This window comes from Thunnus albacares, chromosome 23, assembly GCF_914725855.1.
Source record: "Thunnus albacares chromosome 23, fThuAlb1.1, whole genome shotgun sequence".
In the NCBI taxonomy this organism is placed as follows: domain Eukaryota; kingdom Metazoa; phylum Chordata; class Actinopteri; order Scombriformes; family Scombridae; genus Thunnus; species Thunnus albacares.
In genome coordinates, this window is record NC_058128.1 from 10,806,669 (window position 1) to 10,829,409 (window position 22,741).

General features: G+C 41.0%; 2 protein-coding genes across 4 annotated transcripts; one reads left to right on the top strand and one right to left on the bottom strand.

Moving 5' to 3' along the window:
• Positions 1 to 312: 312 nt before the first annotated feature.
• LOC122975068 (protein arginine N-methyltransferase 8-B-like) lies at positions 313 to 12,620 on the top strand. The gene is made up of 10 exons (XM_044343253.1): positions 313 to 1,166; positions 1,797 to 2,021; positions 3,482 to 3,637; positions 4,524 to 4,587; positions 5,738 to 5,880; positions 6,205 to 6,292; positions 8,381 to 8,496; positions 10,033 to 10,183; positions 11,568 to 11,689; positions 11,799 to 12,620. The coding sequence occupies exons 1-10, from the start codon at positions 1,098 to 1,100 to the stop codon at positions 11,880 to 11,882; spliced, it is 1,218 nt and encodes a 405-aa protein (XP_044199188.1). The 5' UTR covers positions 313 to 1,097; the 3' UTR covers positions 11,883 to 12,620.
• Positions 12,404 to 22,578, bottom strand: cracr2ab (calcium release activated channel regulator 2Ab). Of its 3 annotated transcripts, none has more exons than XM_044343251.1 (17): positions 21,692 to 22,578; positions 20,105 to 20,216; positions 19,155 to 19,344; positions 18,845 to 18,991; positions 17,800 to 17,890; positions 17,596 to 17,691; positions 16,966 to 17,153; positions 16,726 to 16,797; positions 16,559 to 16,607; positions 16,378 to 16,460; positions 15,394 to 15,979; positions 15,136 to 15,274; positions 14,537 to 14,618; positions 14,293 to 14,407; positions 13,758 to 13,859; positions 13,459 to 13,535; positions 12,404 to 13,308 (listed from the first exon to the last, which is right to left on the bottom strand). In XM_044343251.1, exons 1-17 carry the CDS (start codon positions 21,842 to 21,844, stop codon positions 13,221 to 13,223), a joined length of 2,370 nt encoding a protein of 789 aa, XP_044199186.1. In that variant the 5' UTR covers positions 21,845 to 22,578; the 3' UTR covers positions 12,404 to 13,220. The 3 variants fall into 3 exon arrangements, 2 of the variants coding, with proteins under 2 accessions (XP_044199186.1, XP_044199185.1); XM_044343250.1 differs by having other exon boundaries at positions 15,394 to 16,072; XR_006400563.1 differs by lacking the exons at positions 12,404 to 13,308; positions 13,459 to 13,535; positions 13,758 to 13,859 and having other exon boundaries at positions 14,317 to 14,407; positions 15,140 to 15,274; positions 15,394 to 16,072.
• Between the last annotated feature and the right edge of the window lie 163 nt (positions 22,579 to 22,741).

Genomic DNA, 22,741 nt, shown 5'->3' on the forward strand with positions numbered 1-22,741 from the left:
CACCTGTGACTACACTACATTTATTATGTTAATGTATCACCTGAACTCGGCGTTAAGCTATAGTCATAGGCTATATATAGCAGTGGTTCCAGAAAGTACATTAGGCCTACCAGATGGAAAAAGTTACACAATGTCATAATCATAGTCTATGCTGTATGTTTCTTTTTTCCAACACACACACAGGCTACAACACTTTTGTTATATAAGCGAGCGGCTGAGAAGCTCAATGAGAGCCCGGGTTTCTGCTTTTGTGGTGTGAAGAGGCATCTGTCATTGTGAAGCAGACATTATTCCTTTTTTTTTTTTTTTTTTTTTTTGAGTATGATTGTTGTATTTTTAATACGATTAATTTCATGCCAGTTAAGGGACCGGCAGTGCACCCTCACAGTCTGAACCCCTTTTAACTTTCTCTTCGGGAAACCCATCGGGGTTTACGCAAAGCACTCTTATCTACAGCGCATAAGAGGATGCGATTTGTGCGACTTTCGGGTTTTGCGAGTCCCAGGGCTGAGAGATGTCACTGTTTCCAAGCGGTAAAGTAACAGAGAAGAAGCATTTTTTTTTCTGATGTGGAGTTGTATTTTTAGAGCGCAGCTGGGTTCCTCTGTTGCTCGTGAATGACACTTTTACATTTTTCCTCGGGTACTCTTACCCGGAGATTTAAAATGAGCGAGCAGGAGGGGGTTCAGCGTCTTGCGCATGGACTAAACTGGGTGCCCGGCTGCTGATGGATACATTGACTCCTACTGGGATCAAACCTGCAACCTTTCAGTCGCAGCATAGGCTTTCTAGCCAATAGACCGCTCCTCCATCCTGAGTCCTCCCACCCAAAACAACCTGTATCACATTTACAGTATGGATTATTGGACGTTTCACATCGCGCACATCCATGTCACAACTTTTCTGGGAGAATGGATTTAATGAAACAGTGACAGGCTTCACATCTTCACACGATTCTTATTATGACTGTTATCTCCCTATATATTCAAGCCATATATTTGGTGGCTTAGTGTGATTTTTGTCACGTTTTTATTATTAAAAGAATTCGGATCCTTCGTACACTTAAAAGAGTTGTAGCCTAAATCTCGCCGGCTCTCATGGGACTGGGGCATTCGTCGCGGTGTTTGCTGCTACGGCGGAAGATGGCGGAGGCGGACAGCGCAGAGGTAGGGACCTTGTGGTGTCCTGCACCCGGCAATAGCGGGACCGGTGTACTCTCAGTCTCCTTATTTTAATGATGACACCACATTTGACTTGAATTTCATGCATATATCTTTGCTTTTGTTATCATCATCGTAACCGCATTTGGAATGAATGTTGCACTGATGGCGTGCAGGCGAGCAAAGTGGATTGCCCTGCGTCCTGCAGATGTTATGGATGATCCGAGTAAACTGCTGTAATTGCAATAAGAGTGATGGTGTACTCAGGAGATTTACAGTTAGGTTAAATCAGCTTTTGGATGCATGGATGTATTGAACATGGCTATGTCCGCTGTCCTTGGTGCTGAAACGGAACCTGCAGCTTTTGCCGGCTTTTCCCTTGAGTGTATATCACCACTGTGTGTAAAGGCGTCTGTGTAAAGACAAAGGCTATTTTAATGATTTTTGACTGCTCATGGTTCAATAACCCAGCCTCTTTCAGCCCCGTAGTAACATAAAGGCAGGTCCACTCACTCAAAATGTTACTTTCAGTTCTCTAATTGCCAATCCTCACAAACCCATTGCTTTTTGTTCTCATTCTTTTCTGCAATTCTGACACAAGCTCTCCTCCTTTTCTTTCTTTTTCCTCCGTAACAGCGGCAACAGCCTGTCACGTCCCCCTTCTCTCATGCTGCTCAGCCCTCCCCACTGCCTAAACCAGTGCCTACTACCCACCATGTGCCCTGCGTCCCCCACACGCCCCATGTAGCAGCCCTGGCCACCTGTCCTGGTCGAGGCAAAATTGCCAAGTTCATCAGTCCGGAGGAAATGACATCACGGGACTACTACTTTGACTCCTATGCCCACTTTGGCATCCATGAGGTAGGCACGCCAGGTGGACAAACGACAGCTTGGTAAAGTCAGAGTCAAAGAATGGCACCAGATGCTTCATGGTCTGTCTTACCTGATCCTTCTTAACTTGCCAAAGAGTTTCAACCCTATTAGTCTGGCTGTCTGTCAGCAGGATATGTCAATAAAGCTAATTTAACACAGACAAATTCTCACAGACAGTCAGCCTATCAGATTTTGGTGGTGATCCAGATCTCTTTTTTTGGCATACATTCTGGCATACATTCTGGCATACATACTGCTATACATGAAACTATTGCATACAGACACTTGAATCCAAATCTTTTATTGTATCTGATAAGCAATTAAGTACAAAAGCCAAATTTAAGTTAAAACAAGTGCATGCAGTGATGCAGGCAATGCAAAACTATACGAAAAGCAGCAGTGGCAAAATCCTCAGTCCTCTAGAGTTTTCAAATCCTTTGTCCAAAGACGAGTTTCAGCATGATCATTTTAAACATCCTTCAGAAGTTTGGTAGGAATTCAGACAAGTGTAAAGCACATGTAGTAAAAACGTGCTTTAAAGTATAAAAATGTAACCAAATTATTGCCCAAAATCAACTCTAAACCACAGAGGTCAATGGCTATCTATGAACAATCAAACTGATTGGTTGAGAACAACCTCAAGTGTTTTCAGCTGACATGCCACAGAGAGGGAGAAGGTCGCAGGAATTTTCGTTTAAACTTTGAGTGCCTAATGATTAAAGTGCACACCACATATTTCCATTACCAACTGGTACTAAAGACACCAGATGCATGTTAATAGGCCATATTCAGCACTTCACAAATGAAAATTACTGTATCTGTGTCTATCTCTTACAATCATCAACAGTGAACCGCCGAATAAAAGTGTAGCACAATGCCCTAGCTAATGACCTTGATGTGTGAAGGAGTGGCGGTGGAAAAGTTTGGGGACATATAAACCTTTTTAAATAGTGTCCATATTTAGCATGTGGGTCAGGTTTTTGTCTGCTTGCAGACAAAGAGAGTGTCCTGATTAGAGAAGTTGCAAAGCAAGAAAGGAGAGGAAAGTGGGATGTGTGAATGAGCCAAGGGAGATGGATATCAGGTGGTCCCCAAAGGCTTTGTGTTGTACTCCTGTCTATTTCAAGAAGCTCTGCCACTGTCAGTCTGTCACTGAGGCTTTTGGCCTAAATTCTGCCTTTTCTATCATGAAAAAATATGTATTCACATACTGAGAAAGATATGCAACTGCCCACTTATAGTCTAATTGCATACACGTTTGTATGTCTATTACGTAACATCATGTGTTTTATGTATTCCTTTGAGAATTTCGTATGATTCACACCATTCTTTGAGTAGTATGTGTCAGTTCAGTATAGCATCTATAGTGGTATGCATGAGATTCAAGACTGCAGAAACTGTGATGTATTACAGTTGTGAACTCTCAGTTTTATCTCTAATTTTAACAGGAGATGCTGAAAGACGAGGTGCGGACGCTTACCTACCGGAACGCCATGTATCACAACAAGCATGTGTTCAAAGATAAGATTGTCTTGGATGTTGGCAGTGGCACAGGGATCCTCTCAATGTTCGCCGCCAATGCCGGCGCCAAACACGTGTACGGGGTGAGACAGATAGATGCAGCCTTTGACCACAAACAGATACACCGCAGATTTTTAATCTTCCCATATAATCAACTAAGTCTCAGTCTCTGCTTTTGTTTAAGCCTATATGATAAAGAAAAGCTGCACATCCATTCAGTATCCAAAGGGGAGCTATTACATCTGGCTCTGCTGTCACATTATCTCTCATCCGTGGCCTTTCTTTCTCTGTATCTCACACACACATACGCACACGCACGCACACACACACACACACACACACACATGCACACACACACACACACACACACACACACACACACACACACACACACACACACACACACACACATACACATACACTCTGCCTTTTTAAAATTCTTCTTAAGGGCTACTCTCTAGTGTTCTGTCCAGAAATTGGTAATCTCTCAGACAATCATACAGAAGCAGTAAGAGACATCTGGCTCCCCTTAGAGCAATGTTTTAAGTCGCAGGTTAGACATTACCGGCATCGCCGGCTCCCGCAGTTATGTATGATTCATATACTGTGTTACACTTATGGATGGGAGAGCAAAATGATGTATTGGTTTTCACGCAGTGCAGGGTATGAGATGTGCAACCAGGGACATTAGTGTTTAGATGGATTAGCAGGATTTGATTAAATCTCTCCTTCAAGTATTACCCCAAAGGTTAACCTGTGTATGTAGAGGGGAAATGATAGCCAACACCTTCACATCAACACTTTTCCACCTAAGGAATATGAAATATTTTATGAATTATGAAAACACTGAAAAGTATCTTTCATGAAAGTATACACCTATAAACAATAGATTTTGTAAAAGACATTCAACAGTTTTCACATTCAGATAACATTTTAATCAAGTCTGTGGTTTTGTCCTTGTGCCTACAGATTGAATGTTCAAGTATATCCGAATATTCAGAGAAGATTATCAAGTCGAATCACCTACACAATGGTAAGCTGAAGTGGCTTTCCATCTCATATTTCTATATGTCTGAATGCAGAGCCGTGGGATGACATTTGGATTAGAAGTAGCGTGAAAAATCAGCATATTTCCATCATTACCGTCACACCCGACAATATTAGTCACGGTTCTGATGGTTAACTGGAAGCTCGCCTCTGATGTCAAAAAATCATAATCTGTACCATCAATCAGAATTCTCCAGCAGTGCTGATTACCATTGTAAAAGGCCACCCTGAACTTCACAGATGGAGGTCTGGCAACAGATGGTGGTTTTCATGACCTGCACGTTTGACGTTCGGCTGGTTTTTATTTCATCTTTTATATTTTCAATGCAGGCATTTAGCTGATGGTTGTCATAAGGCATACAGGAATTACAGCCCAAGGGCCAAAAGATTATTTGTGGTTAAATAAACTGAAGTTATATTAGCTAAATGCAATTACTGCATGCTTCTGACAGCTGAAAAGGTGTTGAGTTTACAAAGAAAGCTTCTGCACACTATATGCACTGATTTCTCTTTCACAAAGGGGTGAAAAGTGCTAAATGTACAAACACTTCAGTTTTTTAATTAGGTTTCCACCTGTGTAGAAAGTACAATACAAATAATTCTGCAGTAGCTTATAATTACTCTTCAGATAGAAGCAATCACAGATAACAAGACCATACAGAAACTTTTTGAAAATGTTACATATTTATTTCTGGTTATATGGCAGCTGAAAATTCCCTTTTTAGACTAAAACTTTTCTGTGATTCCAAAATGTACAGGAGTTTCACCTTACACATGTAAATACCCTTTAATTCTTGCTTAATACTTACCAGCCAAGATAATACAAAACTCTACCATGTTACATCTCATTTACTTTGATAGTACTTAGGAGGTGCTTTTCAAAATCTCCTTGTATTTCCATATCACAGGTCAAAGAGTCCTCAATGGAAAACAGAAAACAAGATAAACAGAATGCATGCGTATAACACTGAGGCATGAGATGAGTGCAGTAATTAAGCTGCACTAATTTACAGCACTCCCAAGGTATAAAAACAGTGTCATCTGAGAATAGAGACACTGTTCGATTTGCATTAATGTGATGAAGATGCCGTGAAGTAATTTGTTGCCTGCTGTTTTTGTGGCTCTCCACTCCACAGTCATTACCATCTTCAAGGGCAAGGTGGAGGAGGTGGAGCTGCCTGTGGAGAAGGTGGACATTATCATCTCAGAGTGGATGGGCTACTGCCTCTTCTATGAGTCCATGCTCAACACCGTTATCTTCGCCAGGGACAAGTGGCTGGTATGATGGGAGCGCTGGAGGCTCAGGGAATGTTGGGCTCAGTGTATGTGTGGCCAGGCTGGATGAATAAGGCTTTTGACTCATAAACACACCAGACAGTGATGAAGTAGAGGATTTACTGTACACTTGCGTGCATGAGTCTGGTGCCCAGATGCTTAGGTCATCTGGATTCTAACCTCAGTAGCTGCCTTCAGGCTTTAAACTTGGCACATGTGATCTTATATTACATGCCAGGTGTGTGAACAATAAAGATGATGGATGGCCTATTGTGTGCGTGTGTGTGTGCGTGTATGCATTGATACTCGAAGCTTTTCTTGTGTTCAGAAACCTGGAGGCCTGATGTTCCCTGACAGAGCAGCTCTCTACGTTGTAGCCATTGAGGACAGGCAGTACAAGGACTTCAAGATTCATTGTGAGTAATTACAGCACATTTGTTGGCCGATGCTTTCACGTTTTTCCAATGTCATTGCTTTCTTCTGTCTCTGTCTCTCTTTTAGGTGTGCATAATTAATGACCACTGTATGAAGTTAGACATAAAGGTAACATAACTTTACTTCAACCCCACCTATTTAGCATGTATAAGCAGTATGTCAACATATAATACATTATTTATAATGCAGTAACATGGAGGCTGGTATATGGAAGTTAATGATTGACAATATAGTAAACAGTCTTGATTGGAGAAGATAATATTAATACACACTTAAAATGTCCTCATATCTGTTTACAAATATATTATAGTGTGTTATAAACCATTTATTAAATGTTTATACACTGCTAAATAGGGGGTTTAAAGTAAAGTGTTACCGATATGAAATTGCATAAGGCTTACTTTATAAAGTGTTTACAAGCTGTAACTAATAGGCTACATTTATTCAGATATTTTATTAAATCTGCATTTAGGGGCAGCACAACAAGCTGTAAACACATAAAGTATGTTAGCACACAGATACTTATTTTCACATCCAGCAGGTGTGGTGAGAGCAACATTAGCATGAATCTGGAGTTGTGTTTCTGGCCACCTAATGAAGTCCAATATTCATTTGGTTAGGTATTTACTGTTAGCAACTCTAACAGAACTGAAAGAAATATCTGGTTCTTTTGCTGCTAAATGCTCTATTATGTTCACCAGCTAGTTGCTAATTTTAGAAACAGTGAAAGATGCTTAAAAGCTCTGTGGAGCTGAGGGCAACTGCAGAGTTTGGTGCGTACATCACTGAGTGACCCATTTTACATTACACACAGTCATTTGACCCATTGTTAAGATAAAAAAAATATTAATTAAAGCAACTTTAATGCTTTATTCAGCAGTAACAAGCCATTAATAAGGTTTGCTAGGTTGTGAAAAATCAGTTTTGTTGGTGTATAACTAGAGATTGTGAGAAATGATAAAAGGTAATTAACCATAAGGTCTGCAGTTATTAATGTTAGTAAGGCATTAATAAAGAGTGATAAAGTCTGTATTTGTAAAAAGCTGTTCTTAAACTGATTTTGGTCCAGATCAGACCTTTTGCAGAAGTGGTTGAAATGTCTAGCTATGCTAGCAGAGCTAGCTAAATGACAAAGCAAGTTAGGATAAGGATATTTAACAGCACAGGGATTTTTCATAACCTGGCAGCCCAAATTGCTCTTAAAAAAGTCTTATTACTGATATACATGCTGAAAAATGTTTTAAAAAACATTGATAAAGCAGTTAGTTCCAACATGTAAATCACTTGTAAAGCATGCCTCATTAGAAAGTTGTACCAAAAGTATTTCAATCAGGGAGGTGTTTTTATCCTGCAGTACATACTCTACTCTAAAGTCACTCCATGTGTTCAAATAGCAATCACAGAGGGAGTTCTGAGCTTAAACTTGTGATCCAGATCAAGGCACCAATATTAAAAGTGCCATTCAGACTTGCAAGAGACACAGAATCTGGGTCAGTAACTCCTACTGAGTTTCCCCGCGCTGCACAGGTGGCCTTCTCTGTTCTAGTACATCTAGACATGCACAGAAAGGTACATTCTTTCACACAAATCCCCAAAGAACTCAGCCTACCCAAACCCTCACACTCACACTTATTTTTAGTTTCTCCCTGCGTCGGAGGAAATTTTTCACCTTTTCATCATACAGACTTAGTGTTTGGCCCCTTGACAAAGCAAGGTGGAGTGGAGGGACAGAGGGACTGGGGGAGGAAAGGCCTGCTTGGTGTGTTTTCAGCCCAAATTATAGGCTGCCAGACACAGTGGAGGAGGTAGAGTAGGCCGGAGTCTATTTTCAGGAGGGCTTGTCTTTCTCCACATAGTGACAGGATAGACAGAAAGACAGCATCCTGGCAGGGTTAAGCGCTCTGTTTTATTTTCTCCGCTACCATTTTTTTTTGTGCTGACAGCTTGGCAGGAACACAGAGAACAGGGCTTTGCAAGTGTATGAAAATAAAGAAAGTAAAAATCCAGACGTGTCCACGTGTATTTGCATGAGCATAGTAGTTTAGGTGTTTATGTTTGTGTGTGCACAGGGTGGGAAAACGTGTATGGGTTCGACATGAGCTGCATTCGCAACGTGGCCATCAAAGAGCCGCTGGTGGACGTGGTGGATCCCAAGCAGGTGGTGACAAACGCCTGCCTCCTGAAGGTTAGCGTGTACAAATAAAATATGCAAGTAATTTCAGGCTATACCTTGAAAATCCTACGTGATAAAGGCACACATTCATCTTTTGTGTTCTGTCACCAAGTCCATTAGTTCCCTTAAAAACAGTCAGAGACAGTCATCACTCCCCAAGTCTCTGAACATTCCCTGTCTGCTGAGACTATTTTCTAACACATAATAGAGGTTTCTCAAGAGCTGTAACAGTCTGCGGATCTGTTTCCATGCTTGAAGATACAACAGTGGTGTGTCTTTCATCTCACAAATGAACTGAAGATAAGAGCATTCAGGGAGGTGATAGCTTTTTTTGTTTGTCCCTCTCTTTCATAGTTCTTTCTCTGCTTTATATCATGTTTTTTTCTATTCTAAAAATCCATTCCTCTTACTCACTCTTTCCTTCCTAATCATTCACTTCTTCTTACCCTTCATCTTCTGTTGCACTCTCTGATTTAAACAACGTCAGGCCTCACTAGTCGGAGCGAATAGGGTGGTCTCACTCCATCTCTCCCTCTGCGCGATGGTGAAATGTCACACAAGAGAAGGCGTTGATTCACCAGTGGGAATAAAACGGGCTCTCCATCACGTCACGATAAACACTGGCCCTCCTTTTGTGGTCAAGGAGGTGATTTATGTGAGCGTGGTTACTACTTAGTTAGTAACACTCTGGTCTGAAAATTCATTCTCACTGCCTGTATCTGTTTCACATGCGTGTATTCAAGGCTTATTCACCCCCTTCCCCCGCTGCCAGCCACTTCACCCCATCTTAATTCAAACTGCCACTCATACCTCACACACTAAAATTACAAAGTCGCTCCCGGGGACTTTTTTTTTTCTCTCCTCCTACAATTTGCTGTATATGATACTTGCCTGGTATCATTGGAAAGGACAGAGGTGCTAAATCACAATCTGTCATGCTGACGCCACATTTTGTAGCAGGCAATAGGCTGGGCAAGATGAACAGGTTGCAGTGTAAAAAGCCTCCTTGTCGTCTTATCATCTACATGCAAAGCAGAGACACCCCTGCTCCACTCTTATTTCGGAGCCCTTGCGATAGCTGGCTTGTAACAAAATTTGATATTTAGATTATGTGACCATATTCATAAGGCAGCGCTCGATATAGACACAAGCAAACACGCAGATGCTGTGTTCACTCACTCACACACGCACACATATACAACCTCCCTCCCTCCCTTGTAGAATCGAGGGAGGACACCCACACAGCATGTGTACTGTGAGCAGGCTGCGTTAGCCAGCCGTGATTCAACCTGTGGGCTTTCACACACATACACTCACACATGCACGATGATCATGGTGAATAATCAAGGAGGATTGGCATACACATGTACTGTATGTAGGTGCAAGATGGCGAGTGGGGGCGACAACTTGTGTGTGTTTGTGTTCATGTGATGTTGTGTGTTGTGTTGTTTCACCGCACAGCTATTCCGACATGGCAGGGCAAATGAAAGAACTGAAAAGACTTCAGATGTCTTGAAAGCAGTTTTCATGTTTTCTCTTTTTTTCCAGGAAGTGGACATTTACACTGTAAAGCCAGAGGATCTTTCCTTCACCTCAGCCTTCTGTCTTCAGATTCAGCGCAATGATTACGTTCACGCCCTGGTCACCTATTTCAACATCGAGTTCACCAAGTGTCACAAGAAGACTGGGTTCTCCACCGGTGAGGCGAGACCAGAGTCACTCCCTTCTTAATATACATGCATACGCTCTTCTATGCCAACATTAAACTGCTATTTCACCCAAATTACAAAACAAACATATTTTCTGATTTACCTCTAATAAAATCTAACCACCCAGTTAGTTTTATTCACATTCTGAGATATCTGTCTCTGAGATTTACTTTTAAATTATTTTTTAAAAAATGAACAGAAACATTTTATTAGAAAATGTTTTTTTTTAGTCAGTAACAAAAGAAAACAATAGCACTGTTGCCAGGCACCATGACATCTGTATCACAAACTTAATAAATTCTGGACAGAAGGTCTTTATGGAGCTCTACATCATTTGCGAATGATTATCTATGAACAGTAAGGCCTACAACAAAAGGAAATGCATGAATGAAAGGTGAGAGGGGCAGATATTTTCTTTTCAGAGACATTGTCCCCATTTCTCTTGATAATCCACAGAACTTTTTGTAATCAGTTTTCATTGAAACTACTGTCTATTGAACAGATGGCACTTTGAAAACTGTTGTCAGTGTGTTCAATAGGTGAGTAATCCTGAAGTCATATATATATCTCAAAACCTGGGCAAATAAAACCAAAATGTCTCAATGTCTAGATGCCCATAAAAGTAAGTGAGAAAATATGTTTCTTCATTATTTGTGTGAACTGGTCCTGTAATGTAAGCAGAAGATGTCAGAAAACTACAAGAATTTAGTAGAGGTTATATAAAAAGTACATAAAGAGGGTGACTGGTCCTCCCTGCAGTCAAATATCTAGTAAGATTTCCAAATTTCCCCTGAAATCTTTAACCAAGAATGTGTGATGGTTCATCAGTGTCCACTACTGCACTTCAGCATCTTAGCTCTTGGCTACACTCTGCTGGTGTTACATGAGCCGACCCCGGTGTTCGCACTGATGGAATCACCGAGCGCTTCTGGTTACGTGGCTGTGAGGATACCTATTGTAGAAAGAGTAAGCTAAGCTGTTATGTAAGCTTATTTTAATACATTCATACAGCCAGTGCTTACATAATTTTGTGTAGAGGAGGTTCTATGTTTGGCTGAGTCTGTTGGGCCTGAGGGTGAGCATCACTGAAGGAGTTCTCATCTATCAGCCTCTGTATTTCTCCCACTGGTTGAATGAATTTCAGTTGCTTTGCTGTTAAAATATCTTCCATGTTAGCACACCCAAGTGTCCATCAGAACCGCTTTGTAAATGCAGTAATTTCTCATGCTCCCTTCAACTCCTCTTTCCTGTTTTTTTTTTCTGCTTTTCCCCATTTCCTCTTAAAACTTCACCTTCACTATTGTCCTGCTTCCATCTTGCTTCCACACATATATTCTCCCTTCTCCCTGCCACTCCTCCTGTCTTCCCCCTCAGCTCCGGATTCTCCCAGCACACACTGGAAGCAGACAGTATTTTACTTAGAGGACTACTTAACTGTCAAGAAGGGAGAGGAGATCTTTGGCAGTATTACTGTCAGGCCCAATGAGAAGAATGTGGTAAGATACATCTTTTGAGAGCATTTGTTGTTGTGTGTGAAGGTTTTGTTTGACTCAGTACTTTCATACAAATTGAATATTTCTGCCGTATTGGTTTCATCTTTTGTAGCGTGACCTGGAGTTCACCCTTGAGCTTGACTTTAAGGGACAACTATGTGAGGCTGCCATCTCCCATGACTATAAAATGCGTTAGGAGCAACAAGGCCATGGTTTGAACCCCTCAGCCCCTCTGGACACACCTGGAGAGGGGGGGGAAGGCACGGGCTCTCCAACAAGAATTCCCGTTGGCCAGCGAGGGCGACCAGACGCATCTGATTGGATGCCATCAAGCCAGCACCTAAGTGATGTCATCAGAATAGGCAAGTATCTATCAGCAATAGTGCCATCACCTGTACCAACTTGATTGACTCGGGCACGTCGTTGAATGTAAGATCCTAAATGAACTTGATTTTTTTTTCTTTCTCACTAGTTCCTGGAAATTATTTTCAGTATAAAATGAGAAGCATTTGTGAGTATTTATATTGTTAGTGCAGCTAATTGAAAAGTATTGATCTGCGTGATGTTGAGATGGTTACAGCACAGTCATGAGCAGTTTTTTCTTTAGTCATTAAGATTTATTATGTACTGTATGATTGTATAGAGAGTACAGTAATTAATCGTGTTTTATTTTATTATTTGCATGCATGTTTTTGCTTCATTGGTTCCAGAAAGGTGTGAAATGTAACTTTTATTTGTTTTCTTGAGGGTAATTCAGAACAACTGTACTTTGGTGCCAGAATAAAAACAGAACAATGCCTCAGAACAGGAACTAACACAGATGCAATATGTCATGTACCACTTTGTTTTGGAAAAAAGATGAACAAAGAATATGGAAAAAAAGAACGATGAATATAATGATGAATAAAATGACAAAGACTTCCAAAGCAAAGATTTTAGTCAATTTTCTTCACATAAGTTTCATTTAAAACATTTCCAATAATTTATTTCAGCTTTAGCAAAATCATAAAATACGACTACATTAACATACTGTATACTACACCAGACAAGGAAAGCTATATTCATCATTTTTCCTCTGGGTAAAGGTTTTATTGATACTAATTATAATACAGAATATGTCTTTAGTTTAAATCGTATAGACAGTACTACTGTGATTTGCCAACACAGCATTATTTACAGGAAATGGTGCAGCATCGTAATTTTACTTTAGACAAGCTCTTCCTGTGAGACTCATCGTCTATGCTTTACAGAAGTTTTCTTGTTCACTTGGGAGACACAATATTTCATGTTGACTTGGACGTTTTCTGCATTTCTGAGCTAAAATGAAGACTGCCTGTTAAAAGGCACAATTTCATTTTATGACAACATCCCTATACCATCAAACAAATGAAAAAAGTCCAAAAATGATTTCATTGTTGTCTTCAAACTCTGCAAGGCCAATGTCCAAAAGTGATCCAGCACTTGCTAAACTGAGTATATGAGTAGATATCCTAGATGTCCAAAGTTCTGGTTTGTTTTGTCCATCAGAGTGTCTTCACTTGCAGCAGGCTTTCTTCTTTATGGGCTGAGCACTGAGGTTGACTGTTGTGTCTCTCACCGTGTCCTCCTGCTCCATTAACACTCTGAGAAAAGACAGAAAGAGAAAAATGAGCTAAACATTATTACAAATCGATTCCCCTAATAACATTTTTAATTGGTCATCTACTCTCTAGATATGGTTTGTTCCTAGCAGCCATTATTATTTTATAGACTGATTTTACTCATTATCTTACCTGGCCAAGTGTGTCAGAGACTCTGTCAAATTCTTGCCTGTGTAGGCACTGACCTCAAAGAACATCACTTTGTTCTCCTGCACAGGATACATACAGAAAGTCAAGTCAGACACACTGATGGACAGGAGCAGAAATGTCAGCAATTGCATCTTAAATAATTTCAGTAGCATTGCAGTCATTTTTTAATAGAACAGACAAGGAACTGCTTGTTATGATTTTGGGTGAAAGCACAAAGGAATAAAAATGCATAAAAATCATCATATAGTTAAATTATCAATGAGCTTCTGAATTAAACTTACATAAGCCAGTTGCTCAGCTTCTTTGAATGTCACCTGCCTGTCTTCATCCATGTCCATTTTGTTGCCCAGCAGGAGGATGGGGATCCCTTCTCCTGCAGCTTCCTTAAAAAGATAAAGGAAAGATTAATATTCTTAAAAAGGTACTTCGGTGATCTAGTTTTGAATTTCAATCATGTCCAGATGTGCAAGATTAAAAAATTGACAAAATCAAAGCAGCAGAGGCATCCTGAATTTTGTCTGTAGTATGGCTCACGCTCAAAAACACTGAATCCCATAATGCAACTCAACAGCATGACTTTAGTTTTGAGTAAGAATTTAAATATATGGTTGATCTATGGATAATGTTCACAGTGTCAATAAAAAAAGAACTATTTTAAGATTACAAATGAAAGACATACAGCTGTACATATTGAAAAGTATAATATGAAATAAAAACAAGGAGTCACTGATTTATTAATAAACAACTACTGCATAACCCCCCTACTCTACTCCACTAAAGCAGCTGCAGAAGACTTCCTTAGGTCAAAGGTCAGACCTGGACGTTGGTGAGCCAGGGTTGTACGGCCTTGAAGCTCTCCTCAACTGTGACATCATACATCACCACCACACCGTCTGCCTTACGAAAGAACTGCTTGGTTATGCTGCGGTACCTGTGTCAATAACATAACATCATTTATAAACTGTATGAATTTCATTATTACACATTATGAATTATTTTAATCATTTTGACTTTCAGGGTATTTTCTTAATGACATTGCAAATTCAAGTGATACACTCACCTCTCTTGACCTGCTGTGTCCCAAAGCTGCATGGCTACCTGTATATTGTCCAGCGTTAGTGTCTTCACACTGTAGTCAATTCCTGATCAAGACACAACAATCAATATATTATACCCAGGATAAATTAGTAATTTCCTATTAGGGGATTTTTGTTTAGTTCGTTGTATGAATGATACAATTTGTGGTTAAATTCTCATATCTAATTTAAATTTGATATATTTTTGACAGAGGACCAATGACATAAAACGGACACTAGGGGGTCTAGTGAGGCGTGATATTAAATGTGCCTCATTTCAGAAAGGAAGGGGGGGGAAACAAAGTGGAGATAACAAGGCTCGAGTGAGGATTGGGAAAGATGAAAGCAAGGAGAAAGAATTCATCAGAAGTGACATAATCTGCAGTACAATGTGTGCCAGGCTGTGTGACTTCACAAGCCCTTTCATGTGATGCTAAGTCCCCCCCCTTCGATCTTCAGTGTTAGCATCCAAAAAACACACTCACACACACGCACACATGCCACTCAAATTTGTTCAAAACACCTCCTGAAACTTTACCGCTTGAAACACAACATGGTATTATTACAATGTCTTTCTTCTCACCCACAGTAGCAGTGGTTGAAGGGTGGAAACGGCCCTCACAGAAGGAGCGTAGCAGGGATGTCTTGCCTACGCTTGAGTTGCCAACCAGGACCACCTTAAACAGACGGTCTGGGGCAAGCAGTGCTGCTTCTTTTGCCTTCTGATAAAAGATAAAACACATGCAAAGGCAGAGAGATTGTTCGGATCGCATTCAATAAATTAAAGACCTAAATTCAAACATATGTGTGTGATTTTAAAGCACCAAAGCCGTGTATGTACTTGCTGAGTCTCCTTCCCGACTGGTTGACCTCTTGGAGACGTGGGCGTCTTCTTTGCTTGGGAAAAGCGGGATTTCCTTGCCCGAAGAGTTTCTGCCAGCACTGGGATGTGACTGGAGGGTGGGGTGGCAGAGAGGTCTACTGCCATGACAACACCAGATTCAGTGTCACTCTGCGCTTCATCTTCCTCCTCTTCATCCTCCTCCTCACTGAGCTGGTGCAGTAACAGTTGGGGGCCCCCTTGGAGCAGGTGGGGCAGGTGGTCCTCTTCGATTGAGATGACTCGACGGAGGGGCCACCCATCTGGAGGGGCATCCAAGACCTCCTCCTCTACCCGAACCTTCCTTTCCATCTCCACTTTCTTTACTCTTTCTCTGTCTTTCCCCATCACCCTCTTAGCATTGACCATCTTACCGGGTGCCTTTTTAACCTTTGCTTTCACATCCTGAGCTTTAGATGGAGCGGGGTTGGCGTAGCCGTTGGCTAAGCCAGAGTTCTTCTTTGCCACAGGGTGCTGTTGACATGCAGGGGCGCTAGGGGTGGTGGCGGTGGTGGTGGTGGGGGCAGCGGTGGTGGAGTCATCCTCACTGCAGGAGGAGGAAGCAACAAACACGATTTGAAGGTGCTCTATAGGCAAGGCCTCCAGAGACTGGTAGGACCCGTCCACCAGCAGTGGGGCTCTTTGGAAAACAGAGGAGAAACAGAGGATATGCTGGATCAATTCACTTGACTCAGATGAAAATCTGGAGGCCAAAGCACTCAAATGTCTTGAGACAAAACTGATTGGTGGTGTGCCATCTGAATTTAGTCATATCTAAAATAAAATGTTAATTTAATTGATTACTGTAAGTGTATAAAATCAAATATCCTCTGTTTCTCCTCTTTTAATACATGATTTTTCGCACAGGAAAGACAAAAAAAACACAGGAAAGAATCTGACAGGGTGATATGTGTTAAAAGAGATTTGGGATGATAAAGTAATCACCTTTTTGCCGGCTGGTTGGTGTCATCAAATAAGTTGGCGAGGCCAGCTCGTTGCTTCTGCTTCTTTCTGAGTGAGGTTCGAGGCTTATTTAAACAAAGGGGATGTGTTACACAGTTTTATCACGTCAGGTAATGCCATGATAGTAGCTGCTGCAATGGAATTAGATAAAATATATACTTACCACACCGCAGCATATGTCTCGCTCATCCTTTAAATGTTTGTTCATCTCTCTGGAAAGATTGAAAAGAGAAATAACTGATAAATATGCTGTGGAGAAAATGCATGGAAAAGCATAAGAAGCACATGGGCCTTTGCTAATCTTTTACCTACGTAAAGGTACCTACGTACTTGAGGAGGTCAAGTTGTTTCATGAGACTTTGCTTCTCTCTCTGCAGTCCTTCAGTTACTCTGTACATTTCCCTGAAACAAGAGAGAGTGCATATTTAAGCCTATCCAAGTTGAAGTGAGTATGTGTGCTTTTAGTCTTGCAAATCTTTTGTATGTTTAAGGTTAGACTAAGTAAGAGTATAGGCGAGGAAAAATTATAGGCAATATAAAATGAATGGGTGAGTGAGTGTGTATACCCACATCTCTTTTTCCTGGTGCAGTCGGGCAGCCTGCTCTTGCAGCATTGTCAGCTGGTCCTGGGCCAGTGCAAGCTCCTGGCTGGTGCTCTCCAGCGCTCGGCACAGCTCGTCGTTGGTCATCTTTAGCTTAACGTTCTCCACGTGGCTCTCCTGTTTCTCACTGTTCAGCTCATGGCACTGGAGCTCTAACTGGAGGAGGAAAATATTCACGGGAATGAAAATGCACTAATGCTCGGTGAGCGTACTTAACATACATCTGCAGTGGAAAAGGAACCGTATGACTGCTGTTTAAATCCCCTCCCCACAATACTTGTTCAGGGTTCAAGGATTAATACCAGCAAACCACTTTCCCGTGGTAGCACACATTCTGACTTTATGGAAATGATGTGGGCTTCTCTTTTTTTTTTTTTTTGGTAATGATTCTAACTTTTTATTTCTAATTTTTCAGCAGTTTGAACCAAATTTTGTGTCATTTCTTACCTCATTTTACACAATGAATATGCATGAGTTGTATCAGGCCATTTTTTAATTAAAAGTAGCTGCAATAAGTTCAAAGGGATGTTTAATATCTAAATGTATGAATAAATGTTGTTGGAATGACTTATGAGACATGTTTTACATATCCACTCACCCTTTTCTGCTTCTGGAAAAGATGTTCCAGCTCTTTCTCCTTTGAAATCAGTTGGTGCTCCAGGTCCTGGCTGCGCAATTGAAGACGCTCAGAGTCCTTCAAGGCCAGAAGAAGAAAAAGTTAAAGGTCACACGGTTAAGGAGTAGCACCTGAAAGAACTGAAGAAGAATTCACAACATTTATAGCCAGAGCTCAGACTTGTACCTTTAGTAGCAGCCTGTCTTTCTCATTTTTGATCTGCGCCTCCATCTCTTCATATAAGTGACGAATCTCACTGTCATGTGTTGCAGCCTTCCTGCAATCAAGAATACCAGTGATTAGGAATATTAAACGTCCTGGGGGAGTGATGGGGCATAATATCATACTATCTAGGAACAGAGAGGCATTGTTGTCTAGGTTGAGCTTAAGATTGTATTACTCTCTCTGTTTATCTGTAATTACATGTAAATACTTGAACGCAAACACACCCTGAGCTTCATTTTCAAAAGAATACTGAGTGGTATTTACATTCCCTCTGACAACTGTTAAGACCCAAACAGCCAATTAGTAAAGTCTAGAGGAATAACAGGCATAGTACCATGCAGTGCCATGGGAAAACTACCATACGAATGTTTTACCAACACATTGACACACAACATCCTGTACACACACACACCTGGATTTTGGCATATCTTCAAACATGTCGCTCTACATATCATGGGAGTACAGATATTAAATATTCTAACCAAGATTTATTACCCCTCTGACTGCTTTTCATCTCCCCTCAGGCATAGCATTAATGGGTTTACACACCAGCAGAAGGTGGTCAGACTGCAGAGTGTGCCTCCAGATTAGTGGTCATTTGACATGGATAAAGGGGTTGTTCTATAAAGAATTACAGGTAAATCCACGCAAACACTCTCAGGCTGCAGGCCCTGCATAGGGCAGTAATATAAACACAAACCCACCGTTATGTCACCCATTCTTAAGGTGGCTAATGACAGAGAAGTGCTTTACGTGGTACATAGCATATAAAGTGTTTAAGTGTGGGAACCAATTATAGCCTTTTTAACCCGACACTTACTGTTTTTGCTGTAAAGCACATTTATTTAATCCCTGAATGCACTTCCTGTATTTGTTTCTCCTTCCTTCCTTCCTTCCTTATGCTCATTTCTTCCATCATTATTCACTCTCTGCCTTCCTTTTTTCCTCAGTTATTTCTTTTCACAACTTGTCTTTCTCATATAGTGTCATAAGTGTGTCATCCCACCTCTGGAGGGCGCTCTCCATCTCCTTCTTCTCCTGGTGAGCCTCTTTGATCTGGTGTGTGACCCTGGCCAGAAACTCCTCAAAGTTAGTCAGGAGGTGAGGCTCATCTCGCCTCAGCTTGGCCCACAGACTGCGCACCTCGCCTGGACTGGAGAAAGGGAAAATGACGAAGACATAAAGAGGGATATGAGTCAAATGAACCCACACCTGAGGCTTTCTCTGGTCAAGTATGGATCATGCTGGATCAGTTGTGCAGCAAGTAGGACCTGCCTCCGTGCATGTGTGTAAGGGTTTGCAATTATCCCACTCACTCCTCAAATACATTGCTGGCCCCCAGGCTTTCCAGCAGCATACAGAAGTGCCTCTCCTCCTCGTCCTCTACTGCTGACAGCTTGGCTTCCCATTGGCTCTGGTAGAGAGCTTCCTTGGCCCTAATGCCAGCAGTGGGGGCCGGGTTTTGGTCGTCAGTCACTGAGATTCTCCGGCCGTGAAGGAATAGACCTGAGAAACATCCACATGGGTCATTGTTTCATGATCATCTGGAGATTATTTTAACTTGTAATTTTCCAAAACATATCATGCCATCATATTTCCTGTTTTTTCAGGCTTGAACTGTGAAGAAAAAAGGTGCTAAAATAATGCAGGAGAGAGACATTCACACTAAGGATGAAAATCTAAATATAACAGCTGAACAAGATTGTCTTTGTTGTGTCAGCTGACTTCAGGAAATACATCATTTTAAAGCGACTATATAACTTTTGAGAGAAGTAATAATAAGCAATAAAACACACCATTACTTGACTCAGTACACTCGGGGGTTTTTGTGCTACAGCCTTCTTTGGTCTGGTATGACTAGCAGCTTTTGTTGGATAATGGTATCTAACTTTGGCAAACTTTAGATGCTGTGTAACTGACCTTTCTGAGTCATTTCTTTGACTTTATGACTCTTCTGTATTTGTGTTACTGTTACGCTACATTTTATCATCCATCATTAGCTGATACTTTTTAACTTGTGGCCATAGTGGCCTCTATTGAGCCAAAGTTACACAGTGTTTAAAACATAAAACGAATGGCATAACGTATATTATTTTGCATGGCAAGGACTATCTGAAATTAAAGTGCACCCTTACTTCGTGTTAGGGTTCTTCTTACAATCAACTATATCATTTGTTCAGGTTTGATAGAGTGAATGCTGGTTCAACTTTTGATCAAAGTTAGCTGTATGATGCAAGTTAAAAGCCTCTGACAGCGGGTAACCTACTGAATCCGGAGGAGAATGCCTCCAGTGTGAGGTAACCAGTGTGGTGTGTATCCAGAGAGTCAAACACATCCTCCAGCTCCTCTGCAGACAGAGGCAGCTCTCTGTGGAGCCTCTGCCAGGAAAAAAAAAACATAAACAGAGAGAACTTTTAAATTCTGTTGTACAGAGACAAAGGGCAGACAAAACATGATACAGTTGGCTGCAAGACGTGGTTGGCAATGTCTTTTACAACACTATAACTTGTTTCTAAAAAAAAAAGAATGTCATAAAAAAATGCTGAGCCTTAAATCTGCCATATCTGAGCCTGCGCTGTTATAACTCAAGCAAACCTCGCGCAAAATAAACACAGGCACTAAGGGAGTGCTATGTTTTCTTGGAAACGACACAAACAACAGCAGCAAACAGGAATGATGCTCAAAAGAGCCCCGTCCTAATTAACTGACAAACACAACTCGGACTCTGTTAACGCTTTGAAGAGGGTTGTTTGTATTGTTCCTATTCGTGTTTTTTGCATTTCAGCCAGTGCAATGATGAGTGAGCTGCACCTATACTCATAAACATTTCCATCAATGGTGCTGCTTCACCGGCTATTCGAGTGTGTTGAGTGGGAGAAGTGTTTTTCTTTAACATTGGTGATATAACACTAGAAAAAAAAAATCTCAGAAGTGAGCAAAAACGGCAAGCATGACACTATGTGTTTCCTTCTTGCCATTCACCGTCGTTACAGCACCACAGGACACTAAATTATGCATTGTTATTATTATGCAAATGATGTAAAAGTGTGTCATCTTGACCCTTTATTCCTCTTAGTGGAGGCTTAATGCATCTGCAGAGCAACCGTGAATTTTAACAAAGAAGGAGACATTGAAGAATGAGCGCATCTAAGACAAACAAAGCTCTCTGAAAGGTTTTCATGCTTTAAAGGAAATATAAAGTCATTCAGAGCTGCAACAATTCGTTGATAATAGATTAGAATATAGATTAGTTGATTAGTTGATACGACAGGAAATTCAGCAGCTGTAAAATGTTGATTATCAAAGTTATCTTTCAACAAAACATGCAAAAACTTGCCGGTTCCAGCCACTCAAATGTGAAGAATTTCTACTTTTCATGGTCTTATTTGATAGTAATGAAAAAGAAAAACTAGGACAGCACTCCAAATTGACTTTTTAAATCGCTGCAGAATTAAAAAGTCAATTTGGAGTGCTGTCCTAGTTTTATTTTTTCATTATTAACTACTTTAAGGACCCAGCACCCAGCTTTCATGGTATCATTGTGAGTTGAGTGAGTTGCATCTTATTATTTATTGTTTCTCATATGATAGTAAACCGAATATCTTGTGACGGGAGTTTTTCACTATTTTCTGACATTTTACAGACCAAACTTTGAATTGTTTGAATAACTAGCAAAATATTCAGCAGGTTGCAGCTCTACAATCATGCCATCAATATATTAATCCTGCTAAACATGGCAGCTTTGACCTCCAGTTGCTTGCAGACTTGCTTTCAACCCTTGACACTCCATCCCCTCTCACACTTAAACACACTTCAACACCACACACACACACACACAGTCTCCTTCTCTAACCCTCATATCAGTGCGGGTGATGAAGCCTTTTCCCTCCACATCGCATGTCTGGAAGAACTCCCTTGTCTTGTCCAGCAGTGCGATGTGACCCCAGTCTGAGCCCCTCTGCCCTGGGTTCAGTCCAAAGCCATTCACCCTGCCCTCCTCCTCCATGTCTGGAACTCTTTCAAGGGCACTTCAGCAGCGCAGTGTGCCAGTAGCATGTACTTCAATGGCAGTGTGGCGCGGAATCAGACATGAGGCCTCCTCACTGGCCCTGTATCCATTGCTCTGTGGCCCTCGCAGTCACCATGACGACAGAGACAGGAAGTAGCATCAGACGGTGAGATCACTGATAACTTATAAACATTCTCAAAACTGGGTGTAGGCTCCTAAGAGACAGAGAGAAATAGCAAATAACAAATACAGTGATCAACCTTAATACTCTTTACAAAGGCTTTGGGGAGGTTTTTGTGAAAGCTAAAGGAAAAATGTCTGGTTACACAAGTCATCAGAACATTAATGCAACAGTGTAGCACTTGTTGCGGCTATACAGTACTTCCCTTTTCTAATAAGCCAGGAACAAGCACCTCACAAAGGTATGTAAACACAGTGTAAAGGATTATCTTAATACCCAGCCATACAGAACACATGACAGCGTAATGCCTGCAAGACTGCAGGAGCCATTACCAGGAGGCAGAGTCATAGATGAATTCAAGACTATAATGTATCATTCTGCTACTCTCACAGCGCAAAAGGGTTTCATGTTTGCATTATGACTTAAACAAGGTTTTGAAGTGCTGTTTGGTTTGGTCCGTTGAGAGCTGGAACGCAGATTATATTGTCAGAGATTCTAGATATGCAGCAAATGTCAAATACAATATGAGAAGCAGATTTTGAAGACAACTAAGCCCTTGTGATAAAAATTTGTTCCATTAGTTAGCAAGACACTGCGTTTCAGCTTTGTAGCAAACCAAACTAAATGTTTAAAAACTGAAAATTTGACGTTAAGTACATTAAACTCCTCTTAATGTCCTCAAATATTCCCATCAAGTATTTTACCCTCTGCAG